The sequence below is a fragment of the Pelobates fuscus genome, chromosome 2, assembly GCF_036172605.1.
Source record: "Pelobates fuscus isolate aPelFus1 chromosome 2, aPelFus1.pri, whole genome shotgun sequence".
NCBI classification, from domain to species: domain Eukaryota; kingdom Metazoa; phylum Chordata; class Amphibia; order Anura; family Pelobatidae; genus Pelobates; species Pelobates fuscus.
The window spans coordinates 79,050,293-79,071,898 of record NC_086318.1 but is presented as its reverse complement, the minus strand read 5'-3'; the positions used below and the strand labels follow the sequence as shown (position 1 = coordinate 79,071,898).

The 21,606-nt window shown below is 42.4% G+C and overlaps 1 protein-coding gene across 1 annotated transcript in view; it reads right to left on the bottom strand.

Annotated features, from left to right (window-relative positions):
* Positions 1 to 975: 975 nt before the first annotated feature.
* Positions 976 to 21,606, bottom strand: part of DNER (delta/notch like EGF repeat containing) — a 236,853-nt gene continuing 216,222 nt past the window's right edge. The window contains exons 12-13 of the mRNA XM_063442306.1: positions 21,030 to 21,276; positions 976 to 1,174 (exon numbers count right to left, since the gene is read on the bottom strand). Of these exons, the coding sequence (XP_063298376.1) occupies positions 1,063 to 1,174; positions 21,030 to 21,276 (359 nt within the window). The 3' untranslated portion in view covers positions 976 to 1,062. The remainder of the gene's footprint in view (positions 1,175 to 21,029; positions 21,277 to 21,606) is intronic.

Below are 21,606 nucleotides of genomic sequence, written 5' to 3'. Positions count from 1 at the left end.
AATCTAATGCACATTCAAAATTTGGAGGCTTTATTTTGCCAATAAAGGTGCTTATTAGATTTGAGTAAATACTGTACATTTTTGCACAACCAAATCTGCAACACAACTTAATTATTGTACTGGCTTATTTTATTAATTTTATATATTTTTTTGCTGGTCCATGTTCTTACAAACGTTCACTATCTATTCCTCTAAGCTAGGAGACCAGTAGGCTTCACACAAGAAAAAAAATAAACTGCAAGGGTGTTTTGATAACATTTATTTAGAATATTTGGAGATTCCAAGTAGAACAAAGCTGTAAAATGTCTAGGATAAAGGAACCAAAATACCTACTACATAAATACATATACAACACAATGCAATGCACGAGCTAATAAGCAGATACCTCCATCAGGAATTCAGTGCTGTCTAAAAAGAAGCCTTGCTTACTCACAATATAGAAAAACCTTGCTGTATTTGAGAAAAAAACAATAGCTTGGCCTAGTCTAATCTGCTTCTTATCATTTATACAAGATCCAGTTTTACCAACACAACAAAAGTATGGACGGGGACATCAAGTCGAGATCACTTTCTAGAAAACAATGCAGATTATTGTTAGCTAACCATGCATAGAGAGAAAAAAGCAGAAGGAAAAATCCAAAATCTATTAAATTCTGGTTAGAAAGATTTTACCACAGGGCTTTGTGGGTGTTTTTTTCTTCACAACACAAACAATTTTGACTCTCTTAATATGTTTATTGACAGATAAATTATTTATTATATGAGCCTTCTAAAAGCTACAGGTAAAGGCTGACTACAGTTCAGACTGTATATTGCTAAAGTAGTTACTTTGCGTATATATTTTTAATTATTTATTGACAATGGGTAAACCCTTTAGCTGCTACCCCTGACAGAAAAGTGTTATTTCATGATTGAAAGGAATTAATTCCGCAAAGGAGAAACCGGCTGTGATTCAGTTTCCATTTTTAAAAAAAAAAATAATTAGTCAGTTTAGTAAATCATCCATTTAAAAGACAATTCCCCCTCTTTTATGAAATCTAAATAATGAGTGGAGGGGACACACTACAAGTCCTTTGTCTTGATCAGTGTAACAAGAGGCTTGTCATCTGGGCTATAATCCTCATAAGTTACGGGAGTTGCATCATACATGGCAGGACGAGACTTCTTCCCAAATCTAGAGGAAAAAAAGACAATATTATAGATATGTAGAAATGCTGCTTAAAGCAATGAAAACAAGTAGTACTAAGGACTCCATTTATAAAATTTATATTTTACAATATAAAAAAATCATATAAAGTGATTAAAGGACCACTCTAGTGCCAGGAAAGCATACTCGTTTTCCTGGCACTAGAGTGCCCTGAGGGTGCCCCCACCCTCAGGGACCCCCTCCCGCCCGGCTCTGGAAAGGGGAAAGGGGTTAAATCTTACCTTTTTCCAGCGCTGGGCGGAGAGATCTCCTCCTGCTCTCCTCCTCCGATCCTCCCCGTCGGCTGAATGCGCACGCGCGGCAAGAGCTGCGCGCGCATTCAGCCGGTCACATAGGAAAGCATTCATAATGCTTTCCTATGGACGCTTGCGTGCTCTCACTGTGATTTTCACAGTGAGAATCACGCAAGCGCCTCTAGCGGCTGTCAGTGAGACAGCCACTAGAGGACATAGGGGGAAGGCTTAACCCATTCATAAACATAGCAGTTTCTCTGAAACTGCTATGTTTATGAAAAAATGGGTTAACCCTAGAAGGACCTGGCACCCAGACCACCTCATTAAGCTGAAGTGGTCTGGGTGCCTAGAGTGGTCCTTTAAGAATATGTTAACTATCTATTCATGTAACGTCTCCGTATAACTCCTCCTATTACTCCATTTAATGTCTCACTATAACTCCTCCTATTACTCCATATAACCTCCCAATATAACTCCTCCTATTACTCCTATTATCTCCTTTTCCAAGGATACCTCCTCCCCTCGCTCTGTCTCGGTTGGAGTTCCCCAAGGCTCTGTCCTTGGTCCCCTTCTATTTTCTCTTTATACTGCCTCTCTTGGAAAACTTATTGCCTCTTTTGGATTCAACTACCACCTGTACGCTGATGACACTCAGATATACCTCTCCTCACCGGACCTCTCCCCGGCCGTCCTGCAACGTGTCACTGCTTGCCTCTCTTCCATCTCTGACTGGATGTCGTCACGCTTTCTCAAACTTAACCTCTCTAAAACTGAACTCCTTGTCTTTCCTCCTCCTAATACTGATCCTCCTCTCTCACTCTCCCTTCAAGTCAGTGATATCCACATAAGTCCATCCCTACAAGCGCGCTGTCTTGGCGTCATACTTGACTTTGGTCTCACCTTTGAGTCTCACATCCAGTTTGTTGCCAAGTCCTGTAGGTTCCAACTCAAAAACATAGCCCGCATCCGCCCCTTTCTTACGCAAGATGCTACCAAGGAGCTTGTCCATGCTCTAGTAATTTCCCGCATGGATTACTGTAACCCTCTCCTGATTGGTCTCCCCAAAAGCCGTACTGCCCCGCTACAGTCTGTAATGAATGCTGCAGCTAGACTGATTTTCCTATCCAGTCGGTCCTCTCACACCTCGCCCCTCTGCCAGTCCTTACATTGGCTCCCTGTAACCTATAGGAGTCAATTCAAAGTGCTAACCCATACATTTAAAGCACTGAACAATTCCAGCCCCTCTTATATCTCTTCACTGATCCAGAGGTATGCCCCTCCTCGTACCCTCCGCTCTGCCCGCGACCACCTCCTGACCGCTGCTCGCACCCGTACGGCCAACTCGCGCTTGCAGGACCTCTCACGGGCGGCTCCTCTCCTTTGGAATAACTTGCCTACTGCCATCAGACTCTCCCCTAGTCTTCAATCATTTAAGAACGGCCTTAAAACCCATCTCTTCAGGAAAGCGCATGGCCTCCCAGAGTAAGGGAGAGACCCTTACATACCTGTCTCTTGCTCTCTCCTATGGGATAGTGCTTTGCTCTCTCCTCCAGCTCTGCTTCACTCCTACTTGATATTTCCTATCCTAATGTTTCTAATACCCCACCTCCTATAGACTGTAAGCTCATTTGAGCAGGGTCCTCTTCAACCTATTGTTCCTGTAAGTTTTCTTGTAATTGTCTTATTTATTGTTACATCCCCCCTCTCAAAATATTGTAAAGCGCTACGGAATCTGTTGGCGCTATATAAATGGCAATAATAATAATAATAATAATAATAATAATTACTCCATATAACCTCCCAATATAACTCCTCCTATTACTCCATTTAACCTCTCCTTATAACTCCTCCTATTACTCCATATGCCATCTCCCTATAACTCCTCCTATAACTCCATATAACCTCTCCCTATAACTCCTCCTATTACTCCATATAACCTCTCCCTATAACTCTTCCTATTACTCCATATAGCCTCTCCCTATAACTCCTCCTATTACTCCATATAGCCTCTCCCTATAACTCCTCCTATTACTCCATATACCGTCTCCCTATTACTCCTCCTATTACTCCATATAACCTCTCCCTATAACTCCTCCTATTACTCCATATAGCCTCTCCCTATAACTCCTCCTATTACTCCATATAACCTCTCCCTATTACTCCTCCTATTACTCCATATAACCTCTCCCTATAACTCCTCCTATTACTCCATATAACCTCTCCCTATAACTCCTCCTATTACTCCATATAACCTCTCCTTATAACTCCTCCTATTACTCCATATAACCTCTCCCTATAACTCTTCCTATTACTCCATATAACCTCTCTCTATAACTCCTCCTATTACTCCATATAGCCTCTCCCTATAACTCCTCCTATTACTCCATATAACCTCTCCCTATTACTCCTCCTATTACTCCATATAACCTCTCCCTATAACTCCTCCTATTACTCCATATAACCTCTCCCTATAACTCCTCCTATTACTCCATATAACCTCCCAATATAACTCCTCCTATTACTCCATATAACCTCTCCTTATAACTCCTCCTATTACTCCATATAACCTCTCCCTATAACTCCTCCTATTACTCCATATAACCTCTCCCTATAACTCTTCCTATTACTCCATATAACCTCTCCCTATTACTCCTCCTATTACTCCATATAACCTCTCCCTATAACTCCTCCTATTACTCCATATAACCTCTCCCTATAACTCCTCCTATTACTCCATATAAGATCTCCCTATAACTCCTCCTATTACTCCATATAGCCTCTCCCAATAACTCCTCCTATTACTCCATATAACCTCTCTCTATAACTCCTCCTATTACTCCATATAACCTCTCCCTATAACTCCTCCTATTACTCCATATAACCTCTCCCTATAACTCCTCCTATTACTCCATATAACCCTCCCTATAACTCCTCCTATTACTCCATATAACCCTCCCTATAACTCCTATGTGTTGGAGCTCCTGTAGGGGGACTGAGGATGGCCTCAGACCCAGGGGGGAGTGTTGGTGAACTGGATACTAGTCCTGCTCTAGTCCCAGGCCTGGAGGTGTTGGAAGCCCAAGAAGCCCAAACAAACGAAAGCAGACATTTTAAGGAAAGTTTAATTAGTAAAGCTTTGACGGTTTTGGACAAAAGACTGGGAGATGCTTCTGCTAATTATCAGACTTTATGTGCAATGTATGATGATTTGCACAAGCAGAAGCAAGATTTGGTGAAGAAAGTGGATGAAGTAACCCAGGAATCTGAGAGAACAGGTTTACTGCAGCAGATTGATCAGATCCAGGAGGAGATCAACTCCCTACAAACAGCAATGGATGTAAAAGAGGAAAACATTGAAAAACTGAAAAGTGCAATAAAAGGTGAGGAAAGAAAATTTTATAAAATGCAAAAGTTAAACCCATTAAGGATTAAGAAGATACCAGCACAACCCCTTAAAGACAAGCAAGTAGGGGTAATGATAAAGAAATTAAGTGATAAAATGTGCCCAGTGACTTTACCTGCTCAAACAGGAGAGGCTGCTGCTGAATGTAAACCTGAGAGTTCACCTGGGTGCATTAAACCAGCAGCCCTCAGCATTGCCATACCTGAATGCTCAAATGAAATAACTGTCCATAAGCTGAGATCTAGGAGCATAAAGCGTGTTGTGGAAAGGCTTATTGAGAAAGAAACAGATCAAGAGAAAGAAAGTGATTTGCAAAAACCTCTTGGTGTAAGCATTGCAAGAGATACAACACAAAGCAGGAATTCCACAGCAAAGCTGAATCTGGAGGAATCACCAGATAGTCATCTGCAATCTGGAACTGGTTCTAGCAATGCAGTAGGACTAAAACATGGACCGGATTCAAGTACTAAAATGGGAATAGGAACCAGCATACAGAGCAGCTCCCAGGTAAATGTACAACAACCTGCAGCAAGCGGGAATTTGTTTTCAAATGTAGCAAGATCAAGGGGAGATGTATCTAAGCGGAAGAATGCAGCGCGCCTGTTGTTCACAGGACCAGAATCTGACATTCCAGACAGAATATTCATTGGTCGCAAACTCTTAATAGAATTCATGGGTTTTTCTGTAAGTGACATATTTGCATTTATTCATTTTCCTGGATCAAGACAATTTGACATTAGTTTTAAACTGATGCAGAACTTGGATATGTTTTGGGAGATTTTCCATAGGACAAAATCAGATGGTATCTGGAAAAACATGAAAGCTATCCCACTCACAAAACAGGCTACAGTGTCCATCAATCTCCAGTTCCAGACAGAAGTAGTGGCTTTAAATGACATAATGTACTGGATAAAGAGACACTGTACAGTTGTGAGTGACCCACAAAAGATTTATGATGAGATTGGGCTATGGAATGGTGGATGGAAACTGCAAGTTAAACTGTGGCAGACAGGGGGCGTTACTCACCATTTACCACACAGTTTTTTTATTGGTGCGGACAGAGGCATCTTGTCACGACTAGTAATGTGGTCCAGCACGCAGAAACTATGTAAACATATACATAGGTAAGAAAAGGAAAATAACAGGATAGAGCGTAAACCGGACCTTAGAATGGCCGGACTAATACGCTAGAGACAGAGAATGGTCAAAGGGAAAGCCGAGGTCAAGGAAGCCAGAAAATACTCAATACCGATTAAACAAGCCAAGTCAGACGAAGAATACAAAACAGCCGCATACGCTGACGATATCCTCTTAACCATCACCAACCCAACCAAATCCATACCACCACTATTGACAGCATTAGACGACTACGCAAGAATATCAGGGTACAAGCTCAACATAGAAAAAAACGAAACCCTACCAATACACATAAACCCCCAACAACTCCAACACCTGACAAAAACATACCCATTTGACCTCTCTAGAACAAACATAACATACCTAGGAACCCGCCTGCCCAAAGACCTCTCCCAAACGTACCATCTGAACTACACCCCGTTACTACAAACGGCCACCCAAGACCTAGACTCCTGGGCTAACCTATCTATTTCCTGGCTAGGGAGACTAGCTTCCGTAAAGATGAACTTACTCCCCAGATTCTTATATCTCTTTCAGGCACTACCCATCACTCTTGTCACCAAAGACTTCAAAACTTTGCAAACCAAAATAGATAAATTCATTTGGGCTAACAAGAGAGCGAGAATCAAACGAGCAATGCTTTACGTACCAAACAGAGCGGGAGGCCTGGGTCTACCCCACTTCATGCACTACTACCACGCAACCCAAATAACTCAGGTGCAACACCTACACGCCCCTTACGGCATAGAACGCTGGGTTGATCTAGAACATACAATTTTCGGAAGAGATTTCCCCTCCCTACACATCTGGCTACCCAAACAAGCCAGACCCCGAATAGGGATCACCTCCCCAGCAATCACAAACTCCATCAAAATTTGGGACAAAATCACGACCAAATGCTCTTTAATATCGAACCCCTCCCCGCTAACCCCAATATTGCGTAACACGCAATTCACCCCCGGCATGACACCCCAACACTTCTCCAAATTCGAGGAAAACAACCTAACCCGATTCTATAACTTCTACCAAGGCCAAACATTGCTCCAGTTTCCCGAACTCCCACAAAACACCCCATTAAACACATTTGACTACTTTCGCTACCTACAAATACGCAGCTTCCTTGAGACACCAATAAACAAAAAAGCAAGCACCACACCAAAGACCACCTTAGAGAGAACATGCATAACAAACCCCATCCACAAAAGCCAAATTTCTGCCCTTTACACGGCAATAATTACAACCCAGAGAGAACACTCCCTAACATACGTGTCGGCTTGGGAGAGGGACCTCGGGCCACCAAACTCACCTTCGGACTGGGAAACAATTTGGGAGGCCACAGCTACAGTTTCCATCTGTGTTAACCACAAAGAACAGGCATATAAGACCCTCATGAGATGGTACCTCACCCCCCTTAGACTAAAACAGATGGGGATCACACCCACGGACGTATGCTGGAAACAATGCGGATTCAAAGGCACATACCTCCACGTGTGGTGGGAATGCCCCAAAATAGCCCCACTGTGGGACCACATAGCACAAATCGCTTCTCGGGTTCTACACACAACAATCCCGCTTGACCCCTGGACATGGTTGCTATCTAGGCCACTGCAAAACACCCCCAGAAGCCAGAATAAACTTATAGCCCGCATTGCCCTGGCAACCCGAAGGGCGATAGCAAAAGTATGGAACAAACCCGAAGTACCAACAACACAAATCGTCTTACACAAAATTGAAGAAGCCAGACACATGGACAAATTGTCTGCCATTGTACACGACAACATCACAAACTTCAACAAAATATGGGACCCCTGGCTATATGAATTCCCCACACCCAGATAATTCACACAGGACACATAAATAAAGACAAGAAAGCCAACCCCTCAATTACGAAAGGGCATACCCTAAAGAAAACTTCACCCCACAATAACCCAGAACAGCCCCACCCCCCCTACGCCCTCCCCACCCCACCCCCCCCTTTTTTTTTTCTCTTCTCTCTTCCCTCCTGCTACGCTCTTTTTCTCTCCCCCTCTCTCTGCCACCTCTAAATCTAATACCCCGTGACAATAGATCATGGAAAAAAACATAAACTGAACACCCGAATCACACACACTCCAAGCGAACAACAACAACAACATCCATAAGCTCCCACACACCCCACCCCCACAAAAAAAGCATACACTTATAAAGAAGATCACCATCCTCTACAACACACTCGTAACCGTCACCTACAAAGAGGAATGGACCCCCCACCTCCTCACCCCCCGACCCAAAACCAACGACATCCACGGACCTACACTACCAGATACAGACCAGAGGAACTGCCCAGTAAGGCTCCTCGAACCCCATCTCTACAAGTTCTACACACATCCCCAACCCATCACCCACTGTAACCACTTCCACTATCTTGAAACAGCTTAACTCTGCAAAATGTTTATTACACAAAGAACAACGACAGCTACAACTAGGTTACGCAGTTTCTACACAACAAAAGGGTTAGAGACTCCAAGAAAAGGGAGCCCCTCTATCACTCTTATAGTTCTACCGCCAAAACCTAACCTTACCTTGTTTTGTTATATACCGTATATACTCGAGTATAAGCCGACCCGAATATAAGCCGAGGCCCCTAATTTTTCCCCAAAAAACTGGGAAAACTTATTGACTCGAGTATAAGACTAGGGTGGGAAATGCAGCAGCTACTGGTAAATTTCTAAATAAAATTACAGTAGATCCTAAAAAAAATATATTAATTGAATATTTATTTACAGTGTGTGTATAAAGAATGCAGTGTGTGCGTATGAGTGCAGCGTGTGTGTGTATGAGTGCAGCGTGTGTGTGTATGAGTGCAGCGTGTGTATGAGTGCAGCAAGTGTATGAGTGCAGCGTGTGTGTGTATGAATGCAGTGTGTGTGTATGAGTGCAGTGTGTGTATGAATGCAGTGTGTGTGTATGAATGCAGTGTATGAATGCAGTGTGTGCAGGGCCGGTGCAAGGATATTTGCCCCCCCCCCCCATATGTCCTGACCTCCCCTCCTCCTCCCCTAGTGGTCCTTATCCCCCCTCCCTCCCATAGTGGTCGTTATCCCCCCCTCCCTCCCATAGTGTTCCTTTTCTCCCCCCCTCCCTCCCATAGTGGTCCTTATCCCACCCCCTCCCTCCGATAGTGGTCCTTATCCCCCCCCCCTCCCTCCCATAGTGGTCCTTATCCCCCCCCTCCCTCCCATAGTGGTCCTTATCCCCCCCCTCCCTCCCATAGTGGTCCTTATCCCCCCCTCCCTCCCATAGCGGTCCTTATACCCCCCCTCCCTCCCATAGTGGTCCTTATACCCCCCCTCCCTCCCATAGTGGTCCTTATCCCCCCCCCTCCCTCCCATAGTGGTCCTTATCCCCCCCCCCTCCCTCCCATAGTGGTCCTTATCCCCCCCCCCCTCCCTCCCATAGTGGTCCTTATCCCCCCCCTCCCTCCCATAGTGGTCCTTATACCCCCCCCCCCCCCACACAGTGGTCCTTATATCCCGTTTTTTTATTATTATTATTTTTTTATTATTATTTTTTTTTATTATTATTTATTTTATTTATTTTTCGTCCCCCCTCCCTGCTTGATACATGGCAGGGAGGGGGGCTCTCCTTCCCTGGTGGTCCAGTGGCAGTTCAGTGGGGGGGAGAGGGGGGCTGGCAGAGAGCGTTACTTACCTGTTCTGCAGCTCCTGTCAGCTCTCTCCTCCTCTGCGCCGTCCGTGCAGCTCCTTCTATCAGCTCACACTGTAAGTCTCGCGAGAGCCGCGGCTCTCGCGAGATTTACACTGGGAGCTGACCGAGGTGCTGACCGGACACGCAGAGGAGGAGAGAGCTGACAGGAGCTGCAGAACAGGTAAGTAACGCTCTCTGCCAGCCCCCCTCTCCCCCGGTCTGTATTATGGCAATGCAAATTGCCATAATACAGACCTTGACTCGAGTATAAGCCGAGTTGGGGTTTTTCAGCCCAAAAAATGGGCTGAAAAACTCGGCTTATACTCGAGTATATACGGTATATTATAAAAATGTTGAAAAACCTGACAGAACAGGCACGTACAAAAGAAACCCAATGTTCTATCACCATGTAACAATTATCTCTATATCCTTCTGTATAAAATTGTTCAGCTGGAATGCTAGAACCCCGGCTCTTGCATCAGCCCATGATTCACTTCTGAGCAATGTATACGTTCCTGTAATCTCTGTCTTTTGAAAATAAAGAATTACAAAAAACAAGCCAAGTCAGGGAAACCAGGGAAACGCCAAGGATCAGGATACCAGGAAATCAGAATCACGGAAATAGCACTCTCAGGAAATCAGGAAACTGAAACCACGACATGGCAAAGTAATGGCAAAAGCTAGGGGTTTAAATACCCCTCCCTAGGCTATGATTGGTCAGAGGGCGACCTCTGACCCCAAAACGTGCGTGTGCGTTGACGTCGTGACGTCACGCACACGTTGGTATAATTTTCGGGGGCGGAGCTACTCTTAGGCGCGACCACATGGTCGGCGCCATGTTTGATTCGGGCGTGATGCCCGGAAGAACGGAAGGAGCGGTTCCCGGCTCGCCGACGAGCAGGTAAGCTCGTGTTGTCGGCGTGGCCGTGCCGGTCGGGCACGGCCGTGAGGCTCGGCGGGCCGGTGACCGCAACAGTACCCCCCACTCGAAGACCGCGCACTGGGCGGGAAGGACCCGGCTTAAGAGGAAAGCGGTTGTGAGATGACCGGATAAGACGGGGCGCATGGACCTGGTCAGCAGGAACCCAACAACGTTCCTCGGGACCATAACCCTTCCAGTCAACGAGATAGGACAAGACACCTCTGGATAATTTGGAGTCCATGATAGAACGGACTTCGTATTCTTCTTGATCACCCACTACCAAGGGCGGAGGAGGAGTGGATAACCTGGTGTAGCGATTGCAAGTAAGGGGCTTGAGCAGAGACACATGGAAAGTATTTGCAATTCTCATATGAGCCGGAAGTGCCAAAGAATAGGTCACTGGATTAATACGTTGGGTAACTCGAAAGGGACCTATGTACCGAGGGGCAAATTTCATGGACGGGACCTTAAGCTTGATATGTTTTGTGGAGAGCCACACCCTGTCACCTGGAACATAGACAGGATTAGCGCCCCGTTTCTTGTCAGCTTGGGCCTTTGCTCGTAATGAAGCTTTCTGCAGAGCTGAATGGACGGAATCCCAGGTATCATGAATTGATTCCAAACGGGTGTTCAAGGCAGGAATTTCCGTGTCTGAGAATTCAGAAGGAAAAACAGCGGGGTGATAACCCTGATTTACAAAGAATGGACTATGATTAGAAGATTCATGAGTGGCGTTGTTCCTGGCGAACTCAGCCATGGGTAGGAGCTCACACCAGTTAGACTGATTGGCATTTATAAAGCAACGTAAATAGGCTTCTAGAGACTGATTCGCCCTCTCTGCTGCTCCATTAGTTTGAGGGTGATACGCCGACGAAAAGGAGAGTTCAATGCCTAATTGCTTACAAAACGAACGCCAAAACCTAGAAACAAACTGGGTACCTCTGTCAGATACTATGCTTTTAGGTACACCGTGCAATCGAAAGATCTCTCTCAAGAATATTTGAACTAGATCTTGAGCAGATGGTAATTTTTTAAGGGGGACAAAATGTGCCATCTTTGTGAACCTATCGATAACCATAAGGACTGTATTAAACCCGTTTGAACTGGGTAGATCCACAATGAAATCCATGGCTAAGTGGGTCCAAGGAGCACTGGGTATGGGCAGTGGTTGTAAGAGTCCAGGAGGCGATCTAGGAGGAACTTTCGAAACGGCACATATTTGACATGCCCCAACATATTCTTTGATATCGTTTCTAAGAGCAGGCCACCAAAACCTCCGGGAGATGGCAGAGAGGGTTTTATGGACTCCAGGATGGCCTGCTGTGAGGTTGTCATGGAACAAATCTAGTACCTTCTTTCGAAACTGAGGTGACACATACAGTTTGTCCGGAGGTTTTCCCACAGGTGCCTGAGTTTGATCTGCTATTATGGCACAGAAGAGTGGAGAAGACACTTCGGTAACTGTAGTGGCAATGAGGCATTCAGGAGGTATAATAGGATATATCACCTGTTCCGGAGCTTCATCTGTCTCAAACTGCCTAGAAAGTGCATCTGCCTTGGTGTTCTTAGTACCAGGCCTGTAAGTAATTCTGAAATTGAATCGGGAGAGGAACAATGACCATCTAGCCTGACGAGAGGACAGTCTCTTAGCGTCCCCAATATAAGCCAAATTCTTATGATCAGTAAAGATCAAAAGTGGCTCTTTGGAACCTTCCAAGAGATGCCTCCATTCCTTAAGGGCACGTACAATGGCCAAAAGTTCCCTATTCCCTATGTCATAATTCTTCTCTGCAGGTGTGAGTTTGCGAGAGTAAAATCCACAAGGATGTAAAGGTGTATCAGGACTCTCTCTTTGAGACAGAATGGCTCCAGCTCCTGTCTCTGATGCATCCACCTCTAGGATAAATGGTTTGGTTGGATCAGGATGGGTCAGGACAGGTGCTGAGGAAAATAAAGATTTTAACAGTTCAAATGCCTCTCTTGCTTCTTTGGGCCAAGATGTACAATTTGCTCCTTTTTTGGTTAAATTGGTTATAGGGGAAATCACGGAGGAAAAACCCTTTATGAATTTGCGGTAGTAATTCGCAAAACCTATAAAGCGTTGAGTGGCTTTAAGGCCCTTGGGTAATGGCCACTGTAAAACTGCCTCCAGTTTACGGGGATCCATCTGGAAACCAGACGGAGATATAACGTATCCAAGGAATTGTATCTCCGTTTGGTCAAATTGGCATTTCTCCAGTTTACAGTAAAGGCCGTTCTGTAACAGGGTTTTCAGTACAATTCTCACATGTTCGTGATGAGTCTCTAGGTCTGGGGAATAGATGAGAATGTCGTCCAAGTACACTAGAACGAACATGTGAAGGTACTCTCTTAGGACATCGTTAATAAAATCCTGGAATACCGCTGGAGCGTTACATAATCCAAACGGCATAACCAGGTATTCGTAATGTCCCATTCTGGTGTTAAATGCGGTCATCCATTCGTGACCGTCCTTAATCCTGACTAGATTGTATGCGCTTCGGAGATCGAGCTTGGTAAAGACTCGAGCTCCCCTCAATCTGTCAAACAGCTCTGATATAAGGGGAATAGGGTAGGCATTTTTTATGGTAATCCTATTCAAACCCCTATAATCAATACAAGGGCGTAGGTCTCCTTCTTTTTTAGAGACAAAGAAGAATCCAGCCCCGGCTGGTGAGGAGGACCGACAGATATGACCCTTTCTGAGAGCATCTTTAATATATTCCTCCAAACAAAGATTTTCCTGGGGGGACAAGGCATAGACTCCTCCCTTGGGAGGCATAGTCCCTGGTAATAAGTTTATGGTACAGTCATAAGGTCTATGAGGAGGTAACCCTTCTGACTGGACCTTGTTAAATACCTCTTTCAAATCCATATACTGCGGTGGAATTTGTGTGGTCAAGGGAGGTGCAACAGGAACATTAATGGTACCAATAGGTTGTGGGATTTGCTTAAAGCAAACACCTTTGCATCTCTTACCCCAACTCACAATCTCTCCTTCAATCCAATCCAAACGTGGATTGTGTTTCAGGAGCCAAGGGAAACCGAGTATTATCGGAACTGTAGGTGAAGATATGATTTGAAAGGTCATTTCTTCAGAGTGGAGAATACCCACTGAAACAGTGATTGGCAGAGTTTCGTGTGTGATGAAAGGCTGGGTAAGAGGCCTTCCATCAATGGCCTCGACTGCTATCGGTTTCTCTTTATGTCTTAAGGGCAGGAGATGTTTTGCAGAGAATTCTTTGTCTAGGAAATTCTCCGCTGCCCCAGAGTCAATCATAGCCTTACACTGAACAGTAGTGTTCTTGAAAGATAAGGTTACTTTGACAAGGAAACGGTTCTTAGTCAATTTAGGGGACATATACATCACACCTAAGGTCGGTCCCCGTACGTGCCTTAGGTGTGCAAGTTTTCCGGCCGAACCGGGCATGACGATCTTAGATGTCCCTTCTTGCCACAATACATACATAACCCCTCGTTACGTCTGTGTTGTCTCTCTGCCTCAGTGAGTTTAGCGCTACCCAATTGCATGGGTTCAGGTTCTGGAAGAGGCGTTTGGCTACTCACCACTGGGTTAGAGAAACGAGGAGCTATGGACAAATTAGAACGTCTGTTACGTTGTTTGTTTTTCTCTCTCTCTCTGAGCCGGTTATCAATGTCTATCATGTAAGCAATAAACTCATTAAGATTAACCGGAAGGTCTCTAGCTGCAGTCTCATCTTGTATACTCTCAGCTAGACCTTCAGAGAAAGCAGCCACCAGACCACTATTGGTCCAATCAACCTCAGACGCTAATGTCCTGAACTCTATTGCATAATCGGCTACAGAACGACTGCCTTGCTTGATTCTCATAAGGGCTTTGGCAGCGTTCTTCTCCCTGCCTTTAGGTTCAAACGTAGCCTTAAAGGCCGTAAGAAAAGTACTGTAATCACGGGCTACTGCGTCACCACTCTCCCATAAGGGGTTAGCCCAGGTCAAGGCTTTTCCAGTTAATTGGTTCATCAGATAGCCTATTTTTGATCTATCTGTTGGGAATGAACCTGGGGAGGCCTCAAAGTGGTATTCAATTTGGTTTAAAAAACCTCTGAATTCCTTAGAATCACCTCCATAGCGAGGGGGCGGTGATAAGGTTATGGACGGTGGTTTATGTGGTACGGGAACCACTACAGGTGGCGGAACCACAGGTGGTCCGGAGGGACCTCTAAATAGGCAGTCCTCTGGAGCAAGGTCTGAAATGCCTGGGCAAATTGGTCTAACCTGTGGTCCATATCCTCCACCCTACTCTCACAGGCGATCATATGCTTGCATAGTTCTGCAGGATCCATGGCCATGTCGTAATGTCACGACTAGTAATGTGGTCCAGCATGCAGAAACTATGTAAACATATACATAGGTAAGAAAAGGAAAATAACAGGATAGAGCGTAAACCGGACCTTAGAATGGCCGGACTAATACGCTAGAGACAGAGAATGGTCAAAGGGAAAGCCGAGGTCAAGGAAGCCAGAAAATACTCAATACCGATTAAACAAGCCAAGTCAGGGAAACCAGAGATCAGAATAACCAGGGAAACGCCAAGGATCAGGATACCAGGAAATCAGAATCACGGAAATAGCACTCTCAGGAAATCAGGAAACTGAAACCACGACATGGCAAAGTAATGGGAAAAGCTAGGGGTTTAAATACCCCTCCCTAGGCTATGATTGGTCAGAGGGCGACCTCTGACCCCAAAACGTGCGTGTGCGTTGACATCGTGACGTCACGCACACGTTGGTATAATTTTCGGGGGCGGCGCCATGTTTGATTCGGGCGTGATGCCCGGAAGAACGGAAGGAGCGGTTCCCGGCTCGCCGACGAGCAGGTAAGCTCGTGTTGTCGGCGTGGCCGTGCCGGTCGGGCACGGCCGTGAGGCTCGGCGGGCCGGTGACCGCAACACATCTGCTATTATCCAGGACAGCCTAGAAGCTGTTATAAATGTGGGTCAATAAGGCATTTGGCCTATTGCTGTGATAAAATAAAGTGCTCTCAATGTAACTGTCTGGGCCATATGAGATCAGAATGCAAGCAGGACGTAATATGCAACTTATGTTCTGTACAAGGTCACACCTTTAGAGAGTGCCCAGAAGCACACCATAATAAGATAAACGACTGTTTGCTAGATTTGGAAAGCATACTTACTGAAGCAATGGAAGAGTCCAATACAACCGAGAAACAAGATACAAATGAGCCACAGAAAGATGACATTACTGAACCAGATAACATCTTAAGGAAAGACGTAAAGGAAATACAATCTCCATTAAATGTTGAAAAGGGTCCAGTACCAGAAAAAAACAATGAAGAATTTCAGTTGGTGCAAGGAAAGCGCAAGAAGAAATTAAAATATCCAGGTTCTTGTGAGTCACAAAAACCTCCTCAGATGCTTTCATCATTTGAAATAACTGCTGGTCGCTATGCTATCCTGGACGAACCTAGTGAAGATGCCATGGAGTTTAAACAGAGTGAAGGATCTCTCTGGAAAAGGCGATCCACAGAGGAATTGCAGTTGATGTGTGAAGAAGAAGCAACTGCCTCTGTTTCAATAAAACGGTGGGGATCTCAAGGTGACAATATAGGAGCAGTAAAGAAGAAGCGCTGAGTCTCCTTGGATTTCATGACTTTACATATATGCTCGCTTAATGTTAACAGTTTGAGATTAAAAGAGAGAAGAGACTTACTCTATACTTTTCTGAAAGAACAATCATTTGATGTGTGTTTATTACAGGAGACAAGATTAAGAAATAATAGTCAGGTTTTTTGTGCTAAAAGAGAATGGACAATGGGCCCATCTTATTGGTCATTTGGACTGGAAAGTTATGATGGTGTGGGTATTTTGTTTAAGAATTGTGATTTTAAAATTGATCGGATAGTGGAAATTGTTGCAGGTAGATGCCTTTTGTTAGATTTTACACTTAATGATGTGAGATATCGAATAATTAATATATATGCTCCTCAGATAATAGCAGGTAGGAAGAAAGTGTTTTTAAGTGTAAAACCATATTGTTTCACATCCAAAGTGTTAATTATGGGGGGTGATTTTAATTGTGTGGTAAATAATGAAGATCGAAATAGTAATTATAAAAATTTAAAATATGATGAAAATTTTCTAAAAAATCTGATCAGTCAAGCTGGTCTGATTGATACTTTTAAATACACAGCGAGGATTTACATATCATAAAGGGAGGTGGGCAAGTCGTATAGATAGACTTTATGTAAAAAATCAAACTTCATCTTTTAGATATAATCTAGTCTTGGTAGAATTTTCAGATCATGATATGATTAGTCTGTCCTTAAAGGTAAAGGAAGGAATAACATATGGGAAAGGTATCTGGAAACTAAACTCAACAATACTTGATAATGAAAATGTAAAGCATGAATTCATTGCTTTTTATGAAGATCGAAAAACCACGAAGTGCTTATACGACACAATGTCGAGTTGGTGGGAACAAATAAAAAAAGATATTCAAAGTTTTTTTAAATCAAAAGCTAGAAAAGAAGGAAATCGGCAATATATGCAATATCTTGCCCTAAGACTTAGACTTAGTAGATTATATTCCTTGGTCAATAATGGTGAGACTGTGAATTCAAATAGCATTGATCAAGTTAAGGATAAAATGAAAAAACTCCAATATGACCGTATGATCTCTCTAAAAGCTGAAAATGAATTTGATAGTTGGGGTTTCACAGCCCCAGATCCTTTTCAAGCGTGTAAGGAAAGAGTATGTAAGAAAGCCATGGCAGGACTGGTAGATCAAGATGGTGAAACACAAACAGAAAGTAAGGACATTTTAAATATTGTCACAAAATACTATAAGCAATTGTTTGCAAGACAGCCTATCGCAAATGAAAATATTTTAAAATATTTGCAAGATGTTGATAATCCGGTATTAAATGCAGTGGATGCTGAGATCATGGTTAAACCTATAACAGAGGAAGAAGTTAGAAATAGCATTCAATCCTTAGTTGGGAAGAAAAGTCCAGGATTGGATGGGATAAGTGCAGAGTTTTATAAAGTGTTTTTAGATCTTTTGGTAACGGACCTTGTAGAGCTATATAACGAAGTGCTAACTCTGGGACAGTTGCCGTCCTCACAGTATGCCTCAGTCTTGGTACTTTTATTTAAAAGTGGTAATTTAAATGAGCTAAAGAACTGGCGTCCGTTATCATTATTGAATACCGATTACAAAATTCTTGCAAAAGTCATGTTTATAAGGCTTAGTGCGGTGGCTGAAATTTTGGTAAGTCCATGTCAGTCGTGTGCAGTTAAGAATCGTAGCATACAAGATACACTGTTGCTAATAAGAGAGGTGGTAGAATACGCTAAGCAGCAGAGAGAAGGTATTTATTTGGTAGGGCTAGACCAAACCAAAGCATTTGACCGAGTACACCATGAATTTTTATTTGAGACTTTACGGAGATATGGCATTCCTGATACTTTTACTAAATGGTTGAAAATACTCTATAAAGAAGCAATATGTTTCCCTTTAATTAATGGTAGTTTGGGAGACCCTTTTCAGGTTGAGTCTGGAGTTCGTCAGGGTTGTCCCATAAGTCCTTTGCTTTATGTTTTTAGCATTGACCCTCTATTAAGAAAAATAAAAGGAAACCATAATTTTGAAGGTTTGGAAGTGAAAGTAGAAGGTGTTTCCGAGAGGGTCAAAGTTTGTGCTTATGCAGATGATATTTCTGTTTTTTTGAAATCAGAAGTAGATAACCAATTGTTACAAAGAGAACTTAAAAGTTACTCTCAAATTTCAAACTCTATGGTTAATATGGAGAAAAGTGAAGCATTGTGGCTGGGGGATAATGTAGAAGCTTTTCAAATCCCTTTTAAAAGAAAAGATGAAACAATCAAAGTGTTGGGTATTACATTTGGATGTGTAGAAGACATTGCCCAGAGAAACTGGGATGATAAATTAAAAATATTCTCAGATAAAATACACAAATGGAAAAATTGGAAATGGTCTTACCAAAAGAAAATTCAAGCTATCAAACGATTTTTATTTCCCATTTTTATTTATACTAGTTTTGTCTTTCCATTACCTGATAATTTAGTGGTTAAGATAACCGGTTTGTTGTTCCAGCTAATATGGGGAAATCGTTTAAATATTGTTAAACGTAACATTTCATATCTCCATAGGAAAGATGGAGGATTAGGCATGTTGTGTCCTGAACTTTTTTACAATCTCTTGTTTATAACCAAGAATTTAAGTTTTTTTAAATCTGGTAGGACAGATTTATGTGGAGTCTTGTATAAAAAACAGATTAATCACTTTGTTAGAGTTTGGGCAGGAGGTGTAAAGATCAAAAGATTGTCTGGTAAAGTTAAACATTGCTCTCTATATGCTCAGCAATGTATAAAGTTGTTGCTGAGATGGCAAATTTCATATGAAGATATTACTGGGCTAGATAGAAAACAATTATATCATGTTCTGTTAAATAAGTACTATAGTGCCCAGCTGGTTTTAAAAGACTGCCCTAATACCTTAATGAAAAAGGCCATTCAGAATGTTACTAGCACGAGAATACCAGTTAAATTGAGAGATGTTACTTGGCTTAGTTTTCAAGGAAAATTATACGTTCGATCTAATTTGAAATTTAAAAAACTAGAGGAACGAAATTGTCCGAGAGAAGAATGTTCAGGGATATTAGAAACAATGTCTCATTTTCTGTGTGACTGTCCCTTCAGTTTAGCAATATGGACAGAAATGTCTATACTTCTTAAAATATCCCACTTTAAAGGACAGTCATGCTGAATTAGTATATGGAGCCTTCAAATGGGCAGATAAGATTAACAAATGCACTTTATATGTAATTAATTGTATTGTAATATATCATTTATGGCAAGCGAGGTGTCTAAAATCATCCAAACAAATAATTGTAACAACAGATTCTGTGATTAATCGGATAATCCAAGACATAAAAGATGTATATGTAAAAGAACAAACTACAGATTATTGGAAAAATATAGATATGACATTCTGTTTTTAATTGTATTTTTGTATATGTTTTTGATACACTGAACATTGTTTTGTAATTTGTTGTTAGAAAATTTAATAAAAAATTTCCTCCTATTACTCCATATAGCCTCTCCCTATAACTCATCCTATTACTCCATATAACCTCTCCCTATAACTCCTCCTATTACTCCATATAACCTCTCCCTATAACTCCTCCTATTACTCCATATAACCTCTCCTTATAACTCCTCCTATTACTCCATATAACCTCTTCCTATTACTCCATATAACCTCTCTCTATAACTCCTCCTATTACTCCATATAGCCTCTCCCTATAACTCCTCCTATTACTCCATATAGCCTCTCCCTATAACTCCTCCTATTACTCCATATAACCTCTCCCTATTACTCCTCCTATTACTCCATATAACCTCTCCCTATAACTCCTCCTATTACTCCATATAACCTCTCCCTATAACTCCTCCTATTACTCCATATAACTCCTCCTATTACTCCATATAACCTCTCCTTATAACTCCTCCTATTACTCCATATAACTCCTCCTATTACTCCATATAACCTCTCCCTATAACTCCTCCTATTACTCCATATAACCTATCCCTATAACTCCTCCTATTACTCCATATAACCTCTCCCTATAACTCCTCCTATTACTCCATATAGCCTCTCCCTATAACTCCTCCTATTACTCCATATAACCTCTCCCTATAACTCCTCCTATTACTCCATATAACCTCTCCCTATTACTCCATATAACCTTTCCCTATAACTCCTCCTATTACTCCATATAACCTCTCCCTATAACTCCTCCTATTACTCCATTTGCCATCTCCCTATAACTCCTCCTATTACTCCATATAACCTCTCCCTCCATTTCTGCTAAAATCCTCAGCTATTTCTGTAGACGAAAAAAAAGAGTTCTCCGTGACAATTGGTTCCTCGACTTGTGATTTTCTTTTTAGAGGTTGGTGAATCTGCTCCTCTCCTCCTGACAAGTTTTAAAGGGTCCAACTAAAGTGAATTCAGTTAGTGAAATTGTAAATGTTTGAATGAACTATGCATTTAAATGAAACATATATATACCAATAATTTTATAGGAAAGTAAAGTTATATAGATCAATTTTATATTCCTAATGTGGCATCATAAATTTGGATCTGTACAAGAAAATTGTAACTGTATACATTTTCATTTTTCCCACAACTTAAAAAAAAAAAAAAGAATAAAATAGATATCACTTCTGGATAACATACATACCTGTTCGTCCTATTTCTAATTATTATAGTTATTATTAATGGCTTTTACATAGCACCAGCTTATTCCCTGGCAATTTACAATGTTATAAAGGGGGACATTTAACAACAGAGATAATCTATTTCAAAGATCAATCTTTGATACTTTAAAACTGACCTTGCATGTCGAATTGATGCAATTGCGCTGCTGAATTCACTGTCAATACTACGGCAGTTGTAGAACTCTTCGTAGGCTGGCCGAGAGGACCCCTGGTACTCAATGCGGCTGATTCGGCATATCCCAACAATAAGAATGATCAGCATGAGTACAAAGGCCACGCAGAGCGCACCAATAATAATGTAGAGTGAGTGTCGAGGCATATTAGTCAAACTCTCTGCCATGTGCCCAGCTTTCCACTGTAGATCTATTTGGAAAATAAAGAAAAAACGCCAACACATGAGGCCAAAATCAACAGGAACAATGGTTTCCACCGTCTATTGAGAACACTGTCACTAGAATATAGTTGTATTTATTTTTCTATGAAGGGCACTGTCGCTAATAAAAGTTTGTATTGTCATGTCTATGGATAGCACTGCCAAGCAGAGATAACACAGTTTTATTGTTGTCTATGGAGAGGTTATCGTTGGTAAAAAAAAAAATCTATGGGGTGCACAGTCAGAGATAAAAAAAGATTGTGTTATTTGGAGTATACAGTGTTTGTTGCTGCCGCCCATCCCATGTGTTCCCTATTAAG